The 24,161-nt window shown below is 29.8% G+C and overlaps 1 protein-coding gene across 5 annotated transcripts in view; it reads right to left on the reverse strand.

Moving 5' to 3' along the window:
* Positions 1 to 22,753, reverse strand: part of LOC107440806 (ATP-dependent RNA helicase abstrakt) — a 39,425-nt gene extending 16,672 nt beyond the window's left edge. Inside the window, exons 1-9 of one of the 5 annotated variants that reach the window (XM_087151444.1) lie at positions 22,165 to 22,753; positions 19,149 to 19,247; positions 17,500 to 17,662; positions 15,122 to 15,199; positions 9,442 to 9,502; positions 7,630 to 7,747; positions 6,016 to 6,107; positions 2,395 to 2,548; positions 292 to 422 (exon numbers count right to left, since the gene is read on the reverse strand). In XM_087151444.1, coding sequence (XP_087007570.1) covers positions 292 to 422; positions 2,395 to 2,548; positions 6,016 to 6,107; positions 7,630 to 7,747; positions 9,442 to 9,502; positions 15,122 to 15,199; positions 17,500 to 17,662; positions 19,149 to 19,247; positions 22,165 to 22,227 — 959 coding nt within the window. In that variant the 5' untranslated portion in view covers positions 22,228 to 22,753. Of the gene's footprint in view, positions 1 to 291; positions 423 to 2,394; positions 2,549 to 6,015; positions 6,108 to 7,629; positions 7,748 to 9,441; positions 9,503 to 15,121; positions 15,230 to 17,499; positions 17,663 to 19,148; positions 19,248 to 22,164 lie in introns of all 5 variants that reach the window. The other 4 variants (XM_087151448.1, XM_087151452.1, XM_087151441.1 and 1 more) reach the window with 4 other exon arrangements.
* Between the last annotated feature and the right edge of the window lie 1,408 nt (positions 22,754 to 24,161).

Genomic DNA, 24,161 nt, shown 5'->3' on the forward strand with positions numbered 1-24,161 from the left:
CATTTAAAATTCTTAAAACCTTTAATAATTCATGAAATAGAAATAATATCTAAAAAATAATACTAAATAAATATTGAAAGGCTAAATAATTTAAATTTATTAACCAGGCCCAAATAATTTACCTCAGTTACAGAGATAATAGTGATATCAATCATTTTTGCATGCTGTATTAATTTATGAGATTGTAAAAAAAAAGCAACAGATAATCACATTTGAATTTCTATTAAAAAAAAAATCAATAATTACTATTGTTTTCATTTATTAAATTAAAATGAATTATTCAACAGTTACCGTTTTATAACATCAAGCTGGTCCCTTACACCTCCAATACATAAGCAGCATCGTAAGTCAGGATATCCAGCGTCAGAGAAGCATTGTACAAAATAACGAAGAATCTCGTATGTCTGTTTGGCTAATTCCCTCTAAAAAATAAATATTTTATAAGATGCAAATAGTTTATTTAAAATGAGTAACATAATATATCAATTTAGGTATCAAGTTACAAATATGATTAAAATATTTTGCAGATACAGAGAATCAAGATGGAATGTGAAAGTTGAGGTCCTAACTATACCAAATTATTGAACATTTAGATATATTCAGAAATATTAAAACTTTATGAAATTCAATTTTAATTAAATTTGCTTTAAAAACAAAAATGAAATTTCTAATTTTTTTCAAAAGCACTTACATTAAACATTAGCATTTGATTAAGTTTTTATGTCAACAAAAACTTGCATAAAATCGTAAATGTTAAGTAGTTCTAAGAAAAACATACAAAATTTAAACAGCAATCATACAAATTTTGAAAATTAAAGTTAACAAAGTAAGAACTTTCCATTCTTATTAAATTTATTACATATTTGCCAACCAAGACCCCTTAAAAATACGTAAAATTTTTAATGAACATACAGAAAGAATGTAAAACATTACATTTGAAAATATCTTATAATTTTTTAGAAAATTAAAAAAAATCAATTGCACATTCATAAACTTTAGAGGTCCCTAAAATATTCAGGCTACAGATCTAGTAGCCACCCCTAAATCCAGCTCTGTTTATAATAGAATTATTCTTTTGCAGATCAAAGGTTAAAATGGTAAAAATTAAGAAAATATGCTAAAACTTAAGTCTTTTTCTCAGATAAAATTCCGTTACCGTCATTATAATAAAAGACTTCTTTCATTATGATAATACAAATTCACAAAAAGAAAATCGTATTTAAACAAATAATATATACATCACATTCTTACATAATTCTGTTTTTGAATCAAAAACTAAATTCAGTGGGTGAGCTAGCTCAAGGTATACTCTGTGCTTAACAATTTTCTTGGCCAACCTCGCCTGAACCAAGGATTAAGCCATGAGCTTGAAGTATGGGAGGGTGAAGAGCTACCTCTCATTCATTGGGAGTCATTAATTGAAGCAATCACATCAAAAATTTAAGAGAAGCACACAAATTCTTTTCAAGTAATGCATAATCAAATACCTTAATATAAATCAAAATCTTTGGAGCAAACAGTTATTGAAAAAGCATTTAAAAAAGTCAAGAGTTTGTTGTTAACTTCCGCGGTATAGCTAAATTTGAAGCTCGGCTACCATAAAGAAAATCATTAGAATTAACCCTGAAGTAAAACAAAAAGTAATAATGAAAGAGAAGAGAGCTTCTAAAATGTTCTTTGCTCAGTAATTAAGCGGAGTATCGAGTTTCCTTTCTTCACTAATTACTTTGATGTTCTACTGGCGCTTGAAAGCTGTCGAACAGCCACGTTGTTAACAAATATTTATTAGTATACGGCCAGTATTCCAAAATGATTTTAATCAACTGTTTTTCAACTTTAATATTTTTGAGATCAATAAATTAGAATTTATTTAAAAACTTACTCCTCGTTAAAAATAATACACTTCAGTTATATTTAATCCACTCTCTCTGCTACTTTCCCATCTAAAGGGAAACAATAATTTGCTATTCATATTGTTTTCGTAATCTGGTGTAAAAAACGAACTAGATGAAATTTTTGCATTTTTCCTATCCCTGCTTCACTTTCAAGCATTAAATTTGCAACCATCAGAAAGTACCAGATTTTTGGTAAGGAAAAGGAAAAATTATCAGAATTTTATGAACCCATTTTAGCAACAAAAAAAAAACTCCATTGGTGGATAACTTGGGTTCTGAGTTCAATCCTGTCAGCTGACTGAACAACTGGTGTTTACTTAGCAAGGGCACAAGTTAAAATTCATTACTGAGAGTCCTCTCATGGGTCAGAGGCACTAGCTGTACACATCATCTGTAATAATGATGCAGCCAAGGCTGTTAAAACACAGAGCCCCGAAAAACGTGATTAGCAATGGTTGGGTGGTGTAAAAGTTCCTTTAAGAGTGAATCAAAAACTTACAGACGGGCAAATGATGAGACCATAAGGACCTTCCTCCTGTGTGAATGGCAGGCATTTCTCTTGTTGCATAGCAAACATAACAATAGGTAAAACAAACACAAGGGTCTTTCCTGAACCAGTAAAAGCCATACCAATCATATCTCGACCTGATAAACTGAATTTAAAATAATTTAGAAAAATCATCTAAATTTGCAAAATACATTCATTAGAAAGGTGAGGATATTGATGATAAATAAAATTTATTTATTTATTATTATTTTTTTTGGTTCTTCATTAATAAGGCAATATTAAAGTTTTTTTAAAAACATTATTTTTTTTCACGTTTTAGAATTACATACATCCCTTTTTGTTATTTATTATCTTTGAATAAGATTTATCACTAAGCACTTTTTTCTTGCAAATTAATTTTCTTCATCTTTATATATCAGCATAAATTTTAGATTGAATCTTGTCATTTTAAATATACTCCAATAACAAGTGTTGATGTTGAACATATTTTATCAAGATATAAAGCATTTGTTTTTGGTCAATGGTCTATCTTTGAATTTAAAGATAAAAAATAAAAAAAATAATAATAATACAATGCAATTTCAATATGGATGTTCCTGAAGATTGCAACTAAAAATTATTTTATTAAATGCACATATCCAAGTTAATATTTAATTAAAAAAAACTGAATTTAAAATCTTTTTAAAGCATCACTCTTTTAAGATTTGTTTTTTTTTTTTACGGTTCAAAGAGGCTTTTTTTTTCTTTCTTTCCATTTTTAAAGTTTTTTTTAAAAGAATTTTAAGGTCATCAACATATCCTTTTTTTTAATACTAAAGTAAATATCTTACTTTTCAAAGATTTTTGAATAATCACACATCTTTTAGATAACAATAGCATCACTAGCTAACATTTCATTAACTTAGAAGAAATACAATTAAAAGAAAACTAATGCAAAATCCAACAGCACGGAATTATATATATATATACATACAGTGAAACCTCCTGTTATGGACACTCCTGCAAAACGGACATATTTTTATTTCCCCGGGAATCTTCTATGAATAAACCATTACGTACATTCTCCGCAAAGTGGACACTCCCATAACCGGACGCGGACAGTCATTCTGATCCTGAAACGTTGTTTTTTATCTCTACAAAACGAACGCCTCTCAATACGGACATATTTTTAATTCCCCGGGAATCTTCTATGAATAAATCATTACGTACATTCTCCGCAAAGCGGACACTCCCGTAACCGGACGCGGACAGTCATTCTGATCCTGAAACGTTGTTTTTTATCTCTACAAATCGGACACTACTTTTTCTAAATAAATTGCAAGCTAAAAAAAATGCAACTTTTCACCATTTCGAAAGCATGTAAATAAAACTTTTTGCCTTATCCATAACTAAAAATATTGTTAAACTATTTCACCACCGAAAAATCAATCTTTCTCCTGTCACCTTGCCTTATCTTTGTAAAGAAAGGAGAGAAAATGGTACTGCACTCCTGAAATAATTCTGACATCGGCATCTTTTGATCTTTTCATCTGGACCACACAGGTTATGAGACCCCTCAAGTTGAAATGACTTCTCTCAATGCTTCTTCCCCATTGAAAATTTCTTTAACTTTCTTATCAATTTGAAGACTGTATTTAACACAACTGGGGTAAAAAAAAGAGAACAGAAGTATAATCTTTGAGGTGTTTATATAAATGAAACATTTATTCAGACACTTGATAGCTGATCAATTGTGAATAATCATCTCCATAGGTCCTCATGACTTACAGGTATGCATTACTTTTTCTTCTGTGAATCATGGGAGGTTTATTTTCCAAGAAGGTATTAACCATGTTCCCTATCAAATGATAAGTAGGTGTAATGGGATGTGACCCTAATAATTGAAAGGGACCGAGGACAGTACGCTCCTATTTGGTATCATATGTCTAACTTGAGTATCTATGCTAACAGGAAAATTATATTTATTTATCTGTAGCTACATCCAGAATTATGTATTTATATCAAACTTCTTTACATATTCTTTTTTATCCTTCTTATTGCTTAAATAAATATTCTAGTAGATATTTACAGTATCCTTGTAGACATTATTTAATCATTTCTACATCTTTGAGAATATTCTAAAAACAATTTACGGTGTTAAATTTCGTTATTAGGGTACCCTTCCCGTAAACGGACAACTCTCATAAATGGACAAATTATTTGGTCCCTTGAATATCCGCTTAACGGAGGTTTCACTGTATATATATATAATGTTTAGAAACAAGCCTTGAGATAATTACAAACGTTCGCAGGGCATCATTAAAAATATACCAACAAGTTGCAAGTACATAAAAATATACAACAACTTGCTAGTTGAATTATTAAAAATTTTTTAGTAATGAAAAATTTTATTTAGCAAATTAATATTACATACAACATTACGTTTTTCTACTTTCTTAAGGTTAATACAGGGTGTTTGAAAATTAAGAGAACGATCAAATGTCTCGAGATGTCAATAATATGTTTTCCAAAATATCAAATATAAATATTTTTCTCCATTTAAAACAGTTTTTACCTTATCTTAATTTTGCAAGAAAATTACAATCTGTAAACAGGGTGCATAGCCAGATTCTTACAACAAAAAATAAGCACCTTTTAAGTACTCAAAAAATCTTTTTAATCACTTTCTTAAAAATAAATCATAATTAGGATCTGTGCAATAATAATTTTTTCCACCGTTTAAAGTTCTTAATTTATGAACATAAAATTAATAAAATTTTAAAAAGTTTTTCACAAACTTTATATAATCATGATAAAATAACTAATTTCTGATAAATATTGTAAAGAAAATAGTGAAAATCGAGCATTTTTTGTAATTTAGAACTACAATCGATACGGCAAAGAAAAAAAAAAACTCTTTTTAAAAGATAGAAAGCTAAGCACTTTGTACAAACTCCAAATAAAAAAGTACCATTAAGGGCTGTTAAAAAATAAGCACTCTTCAAAAACGTTACACATCCTGGTAAACAAACATGCAGCGAGCTTAAGTAGAATTAGGATACTTTTTTTCTGGAAACTCTGAAATCCTACCAACACGATGCAGTCTCCCTGCAGACGGTGAGATTGCAGGTTGGTAACATTAGATACATCTTTTGAAAATATTTCACAAGTTTAATTTCAGATTTGCCAATAATATACTGTAGTTCATGTGCACTTGTTGTTTAATCTTAATTTATTTTTATTATGGCTAATATATTTAATAAATTATAGGGTACAATTTCTTTGTTGCCCTTTTGGTAATAAAGATATTTTTTTGTCTATTTATTTATAAGTGTAATAAAAAGGCCTTAATTCATATAGTTTTCCCTTTTTTTTGGTGTTGTGTAAACAAAGTAAGTAGAATAAAGAAATTTTTTTTATCCCATGCATATTTTTTGATATTTAACTCGTTTTGTACTTTTGGGACGCCCTGTATACCTTGCTTCAAATAGGTTTTAAAATTTAAATACAGTTCTCCTGATAACTAAAATGTAATGATGATTTTAGTTTTTTCCGTTTACTTCTGGGTATCAAGTATCTGGAATTATTTTTTTTAACTTAATCACACATATCTTATCTTGTTAAAGATCTTACACTGCTGGTAATCCTTGCATCTGTATAGGAGTAGGTTTAGTAATTCCTTTCTTCTTTAAACCATGGAGGATACATTTAGGGAGCTTCATTTCCTAAAAATAAATAACGAAAAAAAATTCAGAAATTAAATATTTTTATTGTGAACAAGAAAGATAACTGAGAAAAATAGTGCTGTCTTTAATTTTATTAGAATTGCCACACATTTTTAAAATGCGCAATCAGCAAATGAAATGAAATTAGATTTACCTAAACTTATTGATTATATCTGTCTCAACCTCTAAAGCTGTGTAATATATGGGCTATAATAGATTGTCTTGTTTACAAAACAAATGATCATACAGCCGTTGGTACTGTAAAGTCTAAAAATACCTAAAAAAAATATTTGGCTAACAAATAGCATGAATAAAAAAAAAAAACATAACAAGATAAATTAAAATCAGGAGACAATTTATGGAACATCAGAGAGGTGGTGATTTTTGTTGAGAAAAGTTTTTGTTTTTGAATTTAAGGTTTATACCAATCCGTTGTGGGTATTTTAATTTAATTTTGTTTAGTTTATGTGTTGGTTGTCAAATAAATGTGTTTTTATAAAAAGAGAAGGAGTGGACTATTCTAGGATTTTACCTTGAAATCTAATTCCATTAATGGAGTTTCCTTAAAATCTCTTTAAATGAGTATATTAAAACCTAATTTTATACTCATATAAAGAACTTCAAAAATATCATAATTGGATTCAATTAATATGGCAAAACTAACAAATCAAAGATTGTATTGTCCATACTTATAAATAGCATGATTTTCTTCATAATCAAATATTCTGAATACTTAAACTGAGTTTTATATAGAATTATACAAAGAGTTTTAAATTTGGTATAAAACTAAAATTAATAATAATAAAATAGTTGTTTTTCTTATTAAAAAATTTTTTTTCCAAACTTTTTGTTACTATATTAAATTTATTTATATTTAAGATATTCTTGTATTACTTATTGATAAACAAGTGTATTGGTCAGTTTTAGCTTCGTCCATTTTACATAAATTCTTCCAATATCCTTTTCAGGACAAGATGCCAATCCTGGTTATTGTAGCTGCAAAACAAGTTCTTTTGCTAGGTAAAATTATTAAACACAGTAAAATTTTAATGTAAAGGTTTTCAAGTTCACATTATCACAAAGGATACTTTTCTTTTTATGTTTTGATAAACTAATAATTTAAGAGTAAAAGAATATATAAGTCAAAGTTTCTTAACTGAAAATTTGAATTAAAACAAGGTTGCTCGAAAAAAAGCTTGGCAAAAAACTAATAAGTATAATTCTATGTGCATGCAAATGCATTTAAGTTTGCTCAAAAATATTTCAGAAAATAATTTTAAATTTATAACTTTCATTCATTAAGAAGTATAAAATACTTTATTTACTTTAGGGAAATAATTAAAAATTTCAATCATTCTTTCTTACTGAGTTTTGCAGCATTTATATAAAACAGACATTTCAAACCTGTCTTAAAATAAAATCAAAAGAATCAAGTTTTTTTTAAAAATTTAAGATCAAAAAGTTGAAAACAAAATTTAACAATAAAATATTAAAAAGCAAATTCAGCAAAAATATGACTAACTTTGAATGTTTTGATTGGTGGAATAATGTTATCTCCTTCGACAAGTATCCGATACTTCCGACGTACTCGCTGGTGCCTCTTTTCTGACAAAGCTAATATGTAGCGTGGGGGTCTCCACCTAACATCAATAAGTTTATACATAAGTAATTTTTATAATCTTATGATAAAACTATAAAGCCATTAAGAGGCTCGTCCTTGATTTGCAACAAAATAATTATTTTTTCTTCCTTCTCGATAAATAGACTAAATTACTTAAAGTATTAGAGTAGTATTCAAAGTACCCCTGTGGCAGAATTTTTTCAGGCTTTCTGCAACAAAACTCTCTTTACTAATATCTTTCTGCAAGATACTTTCAATAATAACAAAGATGTAAGTTACTAATTTAATGTATCAAAAATGCTGTGTTTACAAAAACAAAACAGCAATGTAATTTTTTTAATTGAATATGTAATATTTTTCTTAAATGTAATATTATGGGATTCTAATATTCTCGAATTTTGTAGGAAGGGGGGGGGATGCACTAGTTATCTCCGTTATCTCATTTTGCAAAACATCGTCTAATTAAAAAAATAACTAAAATATCATGAAATCTGCAGTAGTAATTACCGAAAAACAGATAGACGAGGAAATCATGCTAATCGAACTCTATAGAAAGCAGTTGCATGCTTCATTTCAAGATTTGATTGCCGTAATAAATAATATCATATAAAAGATATCAGGTAGTAAAAACTATTTTGAAATCAAAAGCAATAACTACCAAAAAAAAAAAAGGTCGATAGAATAATTGCTTCAAGAAATAAATAATCAAATGCGCTATTCTAATTTCCCATATGCCCTGATATATATCGGGATATCTAAAAGTCACGTGAAAATCAATGTCAATAACTGCCAAAAATACACTCAAATTGGATTTACAATATTGGCATAAAATGAGAGCTTCAAAAAGTGATTATTTAAATGTGTGATTCAAATTTTTAGTGAAAATTTCTGCAGAAAAGCAAACCAAAATCTTTTACTTTCCAAAAAGAAAAATCTTTCTGCAAAAATTCTGTAAAGTTTTACAAAAATGTTGCCTCGATTCTGCCACAGGGCACTATTAAGGCAAGTACTATTAAGAAATAACATCAAGATATAAGAAAAGTTTTGAAAGTATGAAGAATTTACATCAAGGTATTCAATTCAAAGATTCCAAAATGTCTTATTGCATTAACACAGATTTAGTTCCCAATTCTGTTATGATTGAAACCTGAACATTACAATCAATTACCATTGCAATTACATCAACAACTTTGTTTTACAAATTCCTGAATGTTCAGTTACAATAAAAACTCAATCCCTAACTTTTTAATCAAGTGTTACAAAAAGACATATTTATTTGGGGAAACAATTTGTTTCAGAAATCAAAATTTCAGAAGCAAATTGCTTCGGACAGTTAAAAATATAAATAAGAAAAATTTATCACTAAAAGAAAAAAAAGTAATAATAAAACTTTAAAAAAAATTATAAAAAAAACAAGAAACAAAGATACAATATTCCCCATTATTATAAATTTTATAACAAAGCAATTTAAAGGAATTCGTTAACAAATAAAAAATTATAAATAATTATTTGTGTAAAAAAAGCAATCTAAATTATTATTATTCAAGTTATTACACACTATATAAAACAATACTTATATTTAAACCAATTTGTTTAATAAAATAATTAGCCCTATGTAAATCAAATCTAAAACAAATCAAGCAGAAAACTGCAACATAAAACAACAATTACAATACTAAAAAGAAAATCAATAATAGTGAATAATAGACGAACCCAGTTTTAATTGGATCTTCATATTGAATGCCCTTAGCAAGTTCAGCCACACCCATCAATGCTAAAAGGAAATTAAACTAATTTCAACAAAATCTAGAATGAAATATTTTCTGTTACAATATATTTTGTAACAGCCTTTTGATAAACATCAGAAAGATAGGATTATTAGGTTATAACAAGATTAACTATAACTATTAACTATTTGAACTATTGTTTGTTTTTCCTTAGCATTCTTTCAATGGTTGTCAGTCAATCATTGAAAAATCCCTCCAGACAAAATTTAATAGTTTGGTGCATTATAAATGTTAATTAATGTATTGTAAAAGCTGAAAATGAATGTTCTTTTATTGCAACTTCAGAGTTGCTCTGATTTTATTAATTCAGTGTTATCATTCAAACCCCCCCCCAAAAGGGAAAGATAGAATTAATAGATTATAACAAGATTAGCTATTTGAATGCTTTTCCTTAGCATTCTTTCAAGGGTGGTCAGAAAATCATTCAAAGTAAATGGAACATCTTTGCAAAAATACTTCTAGGCAAAATTTAATTCTTTGGTGCATCATCAATGTTATTTAATGTAATCTGAAAAATGAATGTTCTTTTTATTTCAGGGTTGTTCTGATTTTATTAATTTAAGGGTTGCCACTTAAACATGGAAAAAAAAAATTCCCTGTGCCCCTGCACATATTATACGCAATGTATAAAGAGGAAACACAATTACTATGCCCTTGTGTGAGCTTTTATATATATACTATTTTTAATTGTTGGAAATCTTAGAGAAAAAAAAGGAACAGCTGAACACACTTAAATAATGCTATAAGTAAATGAAATAATTTATTATAGTTGAAATAATATTCTTAAATATTTCATAGATTACGCTTTGAGTTGTCAAAATTTTTTTAAGACGAAATTAAGAAACAAAATTCCCTGTATTGTCCCACTTCATAATGAAAAAAAAAAAAAAATCAAAATTTCACGTTATTTTAGGTGATTTTTAAATTCCCTGTATTTTCTAGGCTTTCTCTCTTCTCATGTGGAGTGGCAACTCAGTAATTACATTTTATTATTAACAAATTAGCTCTGGATATTAAGTTTGCAATAAAATAAAATACATTGAAATATTTATGCTTCCATTACTTCTACATTCTGTGCTTCAAAAATTTTAATTAACGTTTTTAAAAACATGTATTATTAGAAAGTGAAAATAATGAAATAAAGTATTCTCACAAAAATTTGAAATACTAATTCACAATACAATTGAAACTACTGTTATAACAAGATACAATATAAAAAATTATTCGAATCACAATTCAAAGAAACAGGAAAATTATTAAAAAAATATAATTTCAGATATGATTTTTCCAATCTGAGAGTTTAATTACATACAGTTTCAAATAAAACTTTTAAAATACAGACGTGCCAACCTAGCAAAATTAACATTCAGGAGTTTCCCTAACAAGAATTCAGGAGATTTCAGGAGGGGTAAAAAATGGTGCATGGTATGCAACATTTAGCACTTCTAAGGAATTTTAAGTAAAAAATTTATTAAATATAAGAATGCAAGAAATTTTACACACTAATAGAGCAATAATTGTTTAAAAATATTAAATGGAAATAAAATAATTAAACACAGATTTAGCAACACAAAACTATATTAGGTAGATACTCTTTAAATAAATACCATTTCCTTAATAAAACATTATTCAAAAACCCTTGACACTGTAATAAAAATGCACAAAAACTTTTAAAAAATAAACAAATTGAATAACTATTTTATTTTAAAAAACCAATTCAATACTAATGTATAAAAATACTAATGTCTGTACAATAAAGAACCAATTATCCAGGATGCTCGGGACCATCGCTATCCCGGATGTCTTAATTTCCCGGTTTCCTGGATCGACAAAAAAGTGTCGTTAATCGATGTTTTATCAAACCCAAATTACAAGGAAAAAATATAAACACATTTTAAAGTAAGAGAAAAAAGAAAAGCACTCCTAAATCTAAAAAGGAAAAAAATTGTAGAAAAATAAAATTTAAAAGAATAAAAAAATTTGCAAGTTTAGACAAGAAAAACAAGTTTAAAAAATAATTACGATTCCTAAATCAACTAATAAACAAAATCAATGATTAACTAACGCAATATATTTCATGGGGGGGGGGCGAAAATAAAAGGAAAACCTATTAATCTAAATAAAAACACTTGAAAATTATCGAACCGAAACGATAGTTAAAAAACGGCACTAGCATAAATATTAAAACCTAGAACAAGGCAAGATCAACGGACTTTAAAAAAAAAAAAAAAAAAAACTAATGAAAAAATTTGGTAATACAAATAATTTTATTGAGTGCAAAATTTATCATGAAAAAAAAAATAAAAAAAAAAAGAAAGTGGAATCAGAAAAACGAAACTGCAATCTGCTTCATAAAATAATTGTATGCTTAAATTAATAAACAATTCTCCTTTTTTTTTATTTTTATAAAAACGCGATTTTTAATTAAAGCAGGTGTGATTCCACATCAAGAAAAACTTGCGAATTATACCGCACTTCCAAAGAATCAGAATTTATTTAAAAGAAAAACATTTTATTTTCATTAATCGATGTCAAATAGATAAATATATTTTTCTCTTTCATCTTCTGTTCACTGATATGCATGTGCAATGCATTTTCTCCACCCCCTCGTAAATCAAACAGCAAACGAAATCATCATGCCACTCCTTTGAGTTTAACGACCTAAAAGAGAATAAAGATCTAAAATCTTCAAGGTCGCGGAAGAAATGACGTTTCTCTGGGTAAACGGGGAAAAAAATTCTTCCCTTCCTCACATTTTCCTCTACTCAACTTCAAGGATTAGTCCAGTTTCCGCTTTTTTTTTCATATCGTTTTAGTTCAAAATGGCGGGAGAACCGAGCAAATTTTTTTTCCGGATTATCTGGATACCAGATAAATGGTTCTCTACTGTATGCATGAAAAAAAGAGTTGCAGACTTAGCTCTCCGCAATTAAGTCTTGCTAAAGTCATTGGTACATGATTTGTTGAAATTGATCCATACTTCCGTTTCGACTTAAGACATCCTTGAAAAATTTTTTTTAAATATACGAAGACTAAACGAATAATTGATATCACGTTGCTAGTTTACGAGCTTGTTGCCAACCGTGGAAAAATACGCATTAAAAACTATAAAAACAGCAAGATACAATATCAATTCCAACTATCGAGAGTACGAGTTTCCCCACTCCTGAACGGACGTCACTCGATAACGACATGTGACGTCATTGTATTCAACTCCACACGAAAGAAGAGGAAGATTTCACCCGCCCCCAGTGAAATAGGAGTGTTAAGAGGTAACGTTGAAGAGGGGGGGGGAAATAAAGCATGTTCAGCTACGCTTCAGGCAGATGGTAGTTTGATAAGAGGGGATGGAATTCAAGCTGAAAGAAAAACTTACTTTCGCGGAAAAATTAGGTAATTTTGAGTTTGGCCGTCGATCGCAGTAAAATTCGGGAGTTTTTCAAATCAATTCCGGAGGGCGGGAGAATAACTCAAAATTCGGGAGACTCCCGCAAAATGCGGGAGAGTTGGCACGTCTGAAAATATAACACATTTTAACTGGTGAAATAAACCCGTTCAAAACTCCAGATTATTCTTGTTGAAATACTACACTCTGTTGCAAGTTGAGAAGAGACAGTCGCAGTAGTATAGGATTTAAGTATATATCCGTGATTCTGTTTTATTCAGTTATCAAATTATATAAATATGCTTTCAAAACGAAATCGAAGCTTTTAAAAGTTAAACTCGTCAAGCCGTAACTTACATCATGCTATATTTTACGAATTTATCATAGAATTATTGAAAAAGTGTTATAGTTTTGCAGTCTTACAGTAATCCTAGACTTGGCGACATATTTTGATAAATAAGGAGAACATTTGTTCTTGAAAAAGAAATAATTCTATGATGTTGCAAGAGCATTGGATTAGCTTAGACCATAAGTTGAATTTCCTCATTTCACATAATTTAAGAAAGCAAGCAAAAAGAAGGTTGTGCAACATGATTACAAGAGTTGGTGATGTTAAAATACGCTCTTGCTGGGTAGGTATTGTTTGTCTACAGTAAAAACTCCCCCCCCCCACAAAGTCTGAGGCTGTCTACTGCTATAGAAACAAGAGTAACGCATTTCAGGGAGGGTAGCCTCTCCTCACTCTAGGGCTAACACAATAAACCAAAGAAAAAGATTCCCTTTCAGATCTAAAATCAGTCCTAAACAATAACCCCACACCCCTTCTTGAAATAGTTATACCTCGTTACCGTAGACACCACCACGAATCCAAACGTATGGCATGGGGAGTTCTTACTTTAGACAAACTATAGGTAGGTACTTTATTTACATCGCACTAGAGCTGCACAATGGGCTATTGGCGATGGTCTGAGAAACATCCCCGAGGATGATCTGAAGACATACCATCGCAATTTTGTTCCCATGCGGAGGGGATGGCAACCCTGCTTTGTTAGCTCGAAGAATGAGAAGTTGAGTCTTTTACAATAGAACAGTTCAAGGAGGACCGACACCGCTCACTTACTCTGATCATACGCAGGCTGATCAAAGTAGTCACCCACCCGCTTACTGACCGCAGCCAGTGATACTCAACTTCAGTGTTCTACTGGGAAGTGCGTCTTTACGATCAGTTCAATGCGGGACACGTTCACGCTGGTAGCTTTGCATCCATTTCAGTGCACTTAGATGCAAACAGGTTCTTTCCAAAAGGATAATGTTTTTTTTTTTTTTTTTAAAAGAGTATAAAGTTTATTCCTGAAGCTCTTTTTCACCGTATGTAACAAAGAACACAATAATACAGTTAAAAAAGTAATGCAATGTAGCATTGCATAAATACATTTTTCAAATTAAAAATTTACTTTGAAAATTGATGTTGTTAATTTTAATTGAAATAAGGAATTTTAATTCCTCACTTAAACATTTAGTCGTTTTTTATAAATCTATTTTAGCACAGAAGTGGTAAATCCTACAAAGTTAATAGAGCCTTATTACTGTCATTAAAAATATGTTTGCAAACTTATCAATGAAAATGACATTGATAATAAAGTGTATAAATAATTATGGTTACTAATTGCTTTATTATTAATAGAATAAATGATATTTATTAATGCAGCAAGATTTACTCTAAGACTATAAAGAATAAAAGAAATGAAAATTTCAATTAAGTTTGAAAAAACCTAATTAAATTAGGTAAAATCTAATAAAACTTCATAAGTCTGAAAAAACCAATGGGTTATGTTTTTTCTTTTTTTTAAAAAAAGAACCAAAAAAAAACAGATTTTAACAACCCTGTCTTTAAAGAAACAATTTTAGTATTTTTATTTATTTTTAGTAAGGATAAATAAGAACAGTGAAGATTGTCTTTTTTTTAAATTTCTTTTATTTAGCCCTGTTCTGTTTCTTTTTGTCAACAGAATCCTATGCCATATTGAAATCAGGCAAATGGTACGATACTTTGGCCGGTGATTATTTTGAAGGAAGTGATGCAATTTTACTAGTATCATTAAAAATGTTTTCTTAGTATGTTGCTATTATTTTATTTACAGCCCTGTTGTTGTTGTTGATGTACGCCTGTGAAAAGAATTTAGAAAGTCAGTCAAAATAATAAAAAAGGAGCCGTATTTACCTCTCTTTTCAGCAACACTTTCTAAAATTTTTTCCTCCTCCTTCAGCTGTTTTTCAAGAGCACTCTCCTTACGAGCTGCTAATAAGATAATAAGAGTCATATTCATAGCTGCAAACATGGATAGGAAAAAATCCAGTAGATTTTACAAAATAGCATACATTTCATGATAATTGTTGCATAATGTACTAAATATTTTACACATTTTAGGGATTTTTCTAGTCATAAAAATAGAAAAACTGCAATATTTCCCAGTTATTATTGACATTAAACATGCTTGAAATGTTATGTATTATATTTACTTATAATTTTGAATAGTAATAGGCATTTAATTAATCAAAGATAGTTAAAATACATAATATATAAAATATAGTTTAAATTATTAATCAATATAGTTTAACAAAATATGGTTTAATTAATTTAAAAAGAGATTTCTGAATAATAATAAACTGAACATTTTAGAACAAAAGAAGTTTTGAACTGATTTGTATAAATGAGGTTCACTTCCTTATGTATTATTAATACAGTAGAGAACCATTTATCTGGTAACCAGATAACCGGGAAACCAGAAAAATTTTGCTCGGTTTTTCAGCCATTTTAAACTAGAACGATTATGAAAAAAAGCGGATATTGGACGCATCCTTTAAGTTGAGTAGTGGAAAATGTGAGGAATGGGAGAATTTTTCCCCCTGTTTACCCAGAGAAACGTCGCTTCTTTCATGACCTTGAAGATCTTCAGATAGAGAGGAGGCATGGAAGGGATGAATGTTTTATTTTCCCCTTTAGGATGTGAATCAAACTCAAAGGAGTGGCATGCTGATTTCGTTTTCTCTTTGATTTACGAGGGGGTGGGGAAAATGCATCGCACAGGCATATCAGTGAACAGAAGATGAAAGAGAAAAATATACTTATCTATTTGATATCGATTAATAAAAATAAAATATTTTTCTTTTGAATAAATTCTGATTCTTTGGAAGTGTAGTATCATTTACAAGTTTTTCTTGATGTGGGATCACATCTGCTTTCGTTAAAAATCGCGTTTTTATAAAAAATAAAAGGAGAATTGTTTATTAATTTCAACATACGATTATTTTATGAAGTAGATTACAGTTTTGTTTTTCTGATTCCACTATGTTTTAATTTTTTTCCCTCTTCACGATAAATTTCGCATTCAATAAATTAATTCGTTTTATTCTTAAATTTTATCATTAGGTTTTAATTCCGTTGATCTTGGCCTTGTTCTGGGTTTTAATATTTATGCTAGTGCCCTTTTTAACTATCGTTTTGGTTCGATAATTTTCTTTGCTTTTATTTAGATTAATAAGTTTTCCTTTTATTTTATCGTTTTCCCCTGTATAATTAGGTATGAAATATATTGCGTTATTTAATCATTGGCTTTGCTTATATTAGTTAATTTAGGTAATTATTTTTAAAAAATAAGTATGAGAATTTTGTATATTTTAAACTTGTTTTTCTTGTCTAAACATGCAAATTTTTTTTATTCTTCTACAGGTTATATTTCTACTATTTTTTTCTTAAAATTAGGAGTACTTTTCTTTTTTCTCTTACTATAAAATGTGTTACACTTTTTACCTTGTAATTCGGATTAGATAAAACATTGATTAATGACACTTTTTGGTCGATCCAGAAAACCGGGATATTCAGACATCCGGGATAGCGATGGTCCTGAGCATCCCGGATAATTGGTTCTCTACTGTACTTATTTAAATACTATAGCAAACAATAATTCTATTTCAATAGGGACTTTTTTAGAAATTGGACTCAATTTTAGCATAATTTTAATTAAACCAGTAGACCACGAGAAACTGAAAAAATCCAGTAGTCTACTGGAAAATTCAGTAGAGTTGGCAGCTATACATATTCTTTACATAATATGCAGGGCTCCCGGGCAAACAAATGTTTTAAGCCCTTATAACATGTCATAGTGTTAAAAATCTAAGTAAAAAACTTCACATACATAGAATAAAGTATTTTCAATATGTGCAATAATTTTAACAAATTTAAACACCTTTTGACTACACAAAACCCAAAAAACTCAATGCAAATAAAAACTTCATTGGAACACAAAAAACTAGATTTGGATTGCCTTTCTAAGTTTGTCTGGTGATAAACTGAAATTATAGGTATTTGCATGATAATCAATCACTATTTTTAGAAAGAAAAACAAAATGCACACTTTATACAATAGAATATATCTATTTATAAAAATATATAAGGCAATTTTGTTTATTCTTAGTTTTTTTAAAATAGAATTTATGAAAAGTAATATTCTCGAGCCCCCCCCCCCCACGGGCACTGCCCGGGTGTGCAACATGTAAAGACGGTACCGATAATATCTACAAAGCAAACAACACATTTACCTTCTGCGTTCTTCTTTAGCTCATCATGCTGATCAAGTAGACTGACATTATACTTTCTTCCAAAATCGTCATCCAATTCATCACTATCGCCTTCACTTTTTGATTTGACTTTAAATTTTTCTTTTTCTTGTAATATAGTTCCTAAACGACACAACTTCACAAGCTGCAAACAATTATTATTTGATGGTTTAAATTGTTTCAATAATTTAACAATAAAAATAGGCAATCAAATTTAAGGAGTATAACATTATAAATTTCTAGGACTGTACATAATTCGCTCTAGTGTTTCATAAGTAGAATGTTTCATAAGTAGTTTCATACTAGTAGTAGGGATGCACAACCTGCGACCTGTCTACTGTTGATGTGAAGTCTGAAGAAAATTCTGAACATAGTGAAAAATTTAAAAAAATAAATACAAAAAAAAATTGACAATTCTGAATTGCACATTTGAGTTAACACTATATTGAAAGATTCTGTTGTAGTATTCTATTGTAAATCTATATTGTATCTCGATCACTTTTTCCGCAGTAATTGCTTTGGACTTCCTTCTGTATGGTTTTTATAAAACCTAATACTTTTAGTATGATATTACAATACGCGAATTTGAGTATGAATCGCAGCATTGGACTTTTAAATCACCCGAATAGGAATCTCCATGAACGTTTAATCGCGTTAATGAGAATCGGGATATTAAGAGATTCCGGCACAGATCCAAATATACAAAATGGTGAAAATCGGCCAAACCAAAAGAACCAAATTGGCGGAAGAATCCCATATGACGTAATTTCTCACGTAATTAGCGAAGAATGTGGGTAAACGTCTCGTTAAAGGGATTTAGAAAAAGCATCAAAATTTCGTGGGAACTCTACAATATTCGTTCAAAAATTGCAGGCCCGGCTTCTAGTTCTTAGACCCCGAAAAAAGATATTAAAAACCGGAATTTCGGAGTACTCCCAGGATACAATCACCCCTAATATACTGAAATAAAAATATACATTGCAGAAAATATCAGAATGATTTATATTTATTGTAAAATGCATATTTTGCATGATTCGTTAATATATTTTTGTGTTTCCTTATTTGACCGTATCTGCCTTCTGTGCTGAGGTTTGCTCAGTTTTGATGGTCTCTTCCAAAGGTTTTCTTCCACACAAAGTCAATGGCAATAACTCTGTGCCGCTCAAAAACAAGTCATGTTAAAAACCAGTTTTTGATTTTTAAAAAAAAAAAAAAAAAAAACCTGCTAACAGATCACCTGAATGTAGGTTCTACCTCTCCCAGGACAGAGAGAAGAGCCTTAAGAATCCTGATACTTAGGTAAAAAAGGTGGTTGATTCAGCTAGATTCATTAAATTGATAATAAAATATGGAGCATAGTCTAAATATAAAAGGGTTGTTCTGCCACTTTTACATTTGTGTTCAGAACAAAACTTTGATATTTTTTATCTATATTTTAAAGATTTCACACATTTTTTTTTATTAGTGTCATTCAAAACTGTTCAGGGATCATGTCACATTCTTCTTTGGGGACAAGTTTTGGCCCACAGGTTGTGCATCCCTCTACTAAAACTTATATTGAAATTAAAACTAAATGAGTGTATTTTGCTTGTTTTCGTCTGGATGACAGAATCCAGCACCAAAAGTCTTACCTTTTCCTTTTTTCTTTCTTTCAGGGGAATATATGGCTCATAATTATCATCATCACTGGAGTCACTTTTTCCCTTCTCTTTGTCATCACGACGATATCTCTAATAAAAATAAGTGCAAAACATCTTATTAAAGGCTGTTAATAACTATGTTTTTTTGAAAAATATTTTATAGAGTGGTAGACAATCAAATATTAAAACTTTCAGAATGTTTAGTAATTTTGCTAACATTTTTAAAGCCTTGAGGGGATTTAATTACCGACTATGTCAACCTTCATCTATCAAAAGGTACCTTTAGATAGAATATATACAGTATATCTAGATATGAATAGTTTAATTAAAGAAATTAAATAGTTTTTCATTTATTTGACAAAGACTTATTTTGTAATTACTGTTCGTACTTTAAATGTAAAAGAGAACAGTAATTACCTATGGGTCTATAATTTCTATAATATTTAAAAATTTTTTAAAGAGTTTGATGCGTGTGATTATGTTATTACATATTTAATTTCTTTTTTGTCAGATTTCAAATAATAATAAAAGAGCATTATCATTCGATAATAAGAATATTAAGATAAATTTAAAATAATTTATATACAAGTGTTTATATAGTTATGAATACATTCAGTTTTGAGTTCCAACTTCCAACTGTAGTTTGATTTAGAATATCAAAATATTAACTTTGTACAAAGAAAAAAAAACCTTAACTGAATAACTTTAAAAAAAAAAATAATAATTCGAATTTTAACAGCATTTTTATTATTATTTTCTTTTTAATTTTTAACTGGAAGTTTATTTAGCATTTTTGTGTTTATTTATTACCCTTATTAATAATTGAATAATTTAGAATCTTTGCATAATTGCTTTAAATTATAATTTAAACGAAGTAAATATCTGAATTTTGATTTAATTGAATAATTTTGATTTTTTGTCAGTTTTTATTTAAAAAATTTTGAGTAGAGACAAGTATTTGGTAACTTAAAAAAAAAAAAACATTTTTTAAGTATTATAAAAATTTGCTGCTTCAATTTCAATTGCTCAACATTTATAAAATTTAGAAAAATTTCATAAATATTGGTGATAAAAAGACCAAGAATAAAACATCTACCTGAGTAAAAATATAACTGAAAATTTACTGGAATTTTTGGATAAAAAGTTTTATTGGTCACATGCACAAGATAATAAAAATACAACCTTGGCCAATTTCTTAAACGATAAACAATTCAGATAAATATACAAATAATTTAAAATGTAAAACAAACAATATTTATTATGTTAATAAACTATTATAGAGCAGATGATGTAGTTATGAAAAATATATATCTTGAAATAAAATATTGTCTTTTTCTAGTTCATTGTCATTGACTTTTTTTTTTTTTTTTGTAATTATTGTCTCTGCACACAAAAATGTATTTTAAAAGTAAGAACAAGAATTTTGGTTCGAAATTATAATTAGTTTGCTTACAAAATGTGGTCTGATTTAAAGAATAGGTATAAAATTATAAGTGATACAAAGATGTTTTCGGAATGAAAAATTAAAAATTCTTAATATTTTTAAAAATTCTAAATATAATCTATCGTCTTAAAAATAGTAATTAAATTTTCAATTAAATATTTGAAATATCTTTCTATTTTTATATCGTAAATCTAAATTCATAGAAAAAATGAAATATTTTCTTCAAGTGATTTTAAAACGTTTAGGTAAGGGGAGAGTAATTACATTTTGCTATGCAGAAACAATTTAAAACGGTAACTAAATTTTTGTTTTATAAAATTTTTTTCATTGCTGGTCATGGATTAATACATATTAAATTAATTTGATTTAAATGCATGGTTTTCATGTAAAAATTATCATCATTAAGTCAATTATGAAATTAAGTTTTTCCAATTGCCTTAGCCAAAAGTTCACATTTTCAAACAGATCAATACTATATGAAAATATCTTACTGCATCGTGATCTGATGGCTCAACTACAATCGCCAAGGTGCCAAATGGGTTTTAAACTTGCAATTTTTAAAAAAAAATCACATAGATGTTTGCTAAAGGTAGGCTACGAGTTACACCCTTCGAGCTGGTCCCTTTCAGAGATTTTTTTCTCCAGTTTCTCGAGGATCGTTATCCTCACCCGGAGGTTGCCAAGATTTGGCGATTATTCTGTCTCAGATTACACAACAGAAATCTTTGCATTATACTTATACCCTTTCAGTTGGCACATTGCTTTTTTTTAGAGCCTTGCAGGCTGCTGCCTGGAAGTTGCAAAGACTTGGCGATTATTCTGCTACAAATCACTGTACAGAAATCTATCCTGATATGGAAATATCTTCCTTTTAGAAGAAGGAAGATTTCTGGATCCGGATCTGCAGCAGAAGAAACATATTCTTACCAACTGTTATACGCTTTTATTTGGACCCCTTCTAGAATTTTATTCTTCAGTTTCTTGCACACTTTAATGCGCAAAACTTAAAAAAACTGCTGCAAAAACTTAAATGAGCAAGTCGAAATTTCTGAAGTTATTTATCTCGTTCAGGAGACACATATTATTTATAAGGAAGATTTCTGTACTGTGATCTGTAGCAAATTAAACGTGAAGTCTTACAGACGATTTTAGCCTTTGTGTGAGCACCTTCTGGAATTTTATTCTCTAGTTTCTCTGCAGAGTACTACCCGGAAGTAGCCATGACTTGGCAATTATTCTGCTGCAGATCACAGTAAGGAAATCTTCCCCGATATGGAAATATTCTTCTTTCAGTATACGCAACTTGTTCATAAGGAAGATTTCTGAATCCTGATCTGCAGCTGAATAAACGTCGTCTTAAAAACATCGGGGTAGCGACCGCAAGCACCTAAAAAATCACAGAAGGAGAAAAGCATGTTTTTTGTTACATGCAAATTCAAAATATTTTTGGCACCTTGGCGATTGTAGCTTGAGCGAAAGATCTGGATACGGATATAACCCCCCTATTTATATTTTTGTTTTATACTGAAGTGAAGGTAAGAACTATTATTAAGAATTGCTTACTTTGACTGGAACAGGAGATTTGTCTCTAGTCTCCCGTTCTAACTGGCGAAGTTTGAAGGACATTATAAATTTTTATAAGACTTCATCTGTTAAACTAACAATCACAACAAGGACCGTAGATTATTGTAACAATTATAAAATTTAATAATAGATCTGTAGTAAATTTAAAACCCGTCGCTGAATTTGACGTTCCTTTACATTTCCGACTATCTATTTCTTCTAAAAAGCAGACATCAAAATTAGCAAAATATAAGTCTCTATTGATACATTAGTATTGTTGGCAAGACTCTGCAGCGCCGCCGCTAATGATTGAATATTTTCACGCATGTGACCTATGACGTCAATACCAGCTAATCTTTATCGGCAATATAGAGTATTAAAGTTGAGCTAAGTTTCCCTACATAATTCTAAATTTTAATAAACATACCACCGAAGTCAAGCATCACTGGCTACGGTCAGTGTGCGGGTGGGGGGTGACCACTTGGATCAGCCTGCGTAGGGACTGAGGGTGTGCGGTATAGGTCCTCGTTAAACTGTTCTACCGCAAAGTGCTCGACTTCGCGTGCAGGTCGTCGAGCTACCGAAGCGGGGATGCTATCCCCTCTGCAGAGGATCAAAATTGTGATGGCATGTCTTCGGATCATCCTCAGGGATGCTTCCCAGACCGTTGCCAATAGCCCATTGTGCAGCTCTAGTGCGACGTAAATGAACAACAACAACTTAATAAACATACAACAATTTTCCCTACATAACGCTAAATAAAATAAATACAGAGCAGTATAGAAGCACATCGAATTTGTTGAAATATAATTCTTCCTTGTCTACTTCATTAACTTAGGTCCGGCAGTGGACTGACACGGTTCCCAGTAGAGCACCAAAGTCAAAGATCACTGGCTACGGTCAGTAAGCGGGCGGGTGATCACTTTGATCAGCCTGCGTAGGGACCAAGGGGGCGCGGTATTGATCCCCGTTAAATTTTTCTACAGTAAAGTGCTCGACTTCACGTGCAGGTTGTCGGGCTACCAAAGCAGAGAAGCCAACCCTTCTGCAGAGGATAAAAAATGACTGATATATATATATATATACTAGCTGTACCCTGCGTGCGTTGCAAAGCTTTCGGTTTGAATTTAAATTTTGTATTTAAGTGTGTAAATGAGATTTGTGATTATGATTTGAATAGAGAATTTTATTTAATGGTGAAAAAACCAGTGATAGTCTCAACAGTTAATTCTCTAGGATATCGTTAGTACATTTTCAAACAGACATGTATGGTGATGCACACCGACCATGAAACATATTTTGGATGATGATCTGAAATAATTCTGGATCAATGGCGTCATGAATATTTCTGCTGATATGAGCTGACCAATTTGTCCTGGTGTGAGTTTTTCAATAAGCCAAATCATGTGGCAATTCTCTTTTTCTGCCGTTCAATAGAATGCATCAAACACCGTGTCTCTCTAAAAACATGACTTTTCGCAATAAAACCAAGTTTAGAGCTTAATATTTGTTTTAACTCACGTGTGATAATGCATCATGAAGATCCGATGATGTTTGCCTAAAATACTAAAGCTCTTTAATTTTAGCTCAAGCAGGATTGCATGTGAATGTAATAAATAACTCTAGCTGTCCATATGCGCACCGATACTTGTAGCAGCACCGAATGAAGTCATTTGGAAACACGAATGTACTGACCTATATTCGCCAAGAAAAGTTTCTATTGATTTGCTTGACCCGATAACAACGTTGATAATGGCTCGGCTGGCGACGTTAAATCTGGTAGTTACACTTTGCCTCCAGAACAGCAAATTCCAGCTGTTTCATTCTTAAATTTGAGAGCACTACAAAACATACATAATTGATCCATTTTTCCGATGATGACGCTTGGGTGAAAGACTATAGTTGGTTGTCGGATCATAGTGAAATGCACTGAGATTCAAATCAGAGTATTGGCAGCGTCTGAATAGCGAAGTGCGTTCTTGATTGATTTTTATTCT

Source organism: Parasteatoda tepidariorum, chromosome 1 (assembly GCF_982258835.1).
Source record: "Parasteatoda tepidariorum strain Cologne lab strain chromosome 1, Ptep-v5.0, whole genome shotgun sequence".
NCBI lineage: Eukaryota > Metazoa > Arthropoda > Arachnida > Araneae > Theridiidae > Parasteatoda > Parasteatoda tepidariorum.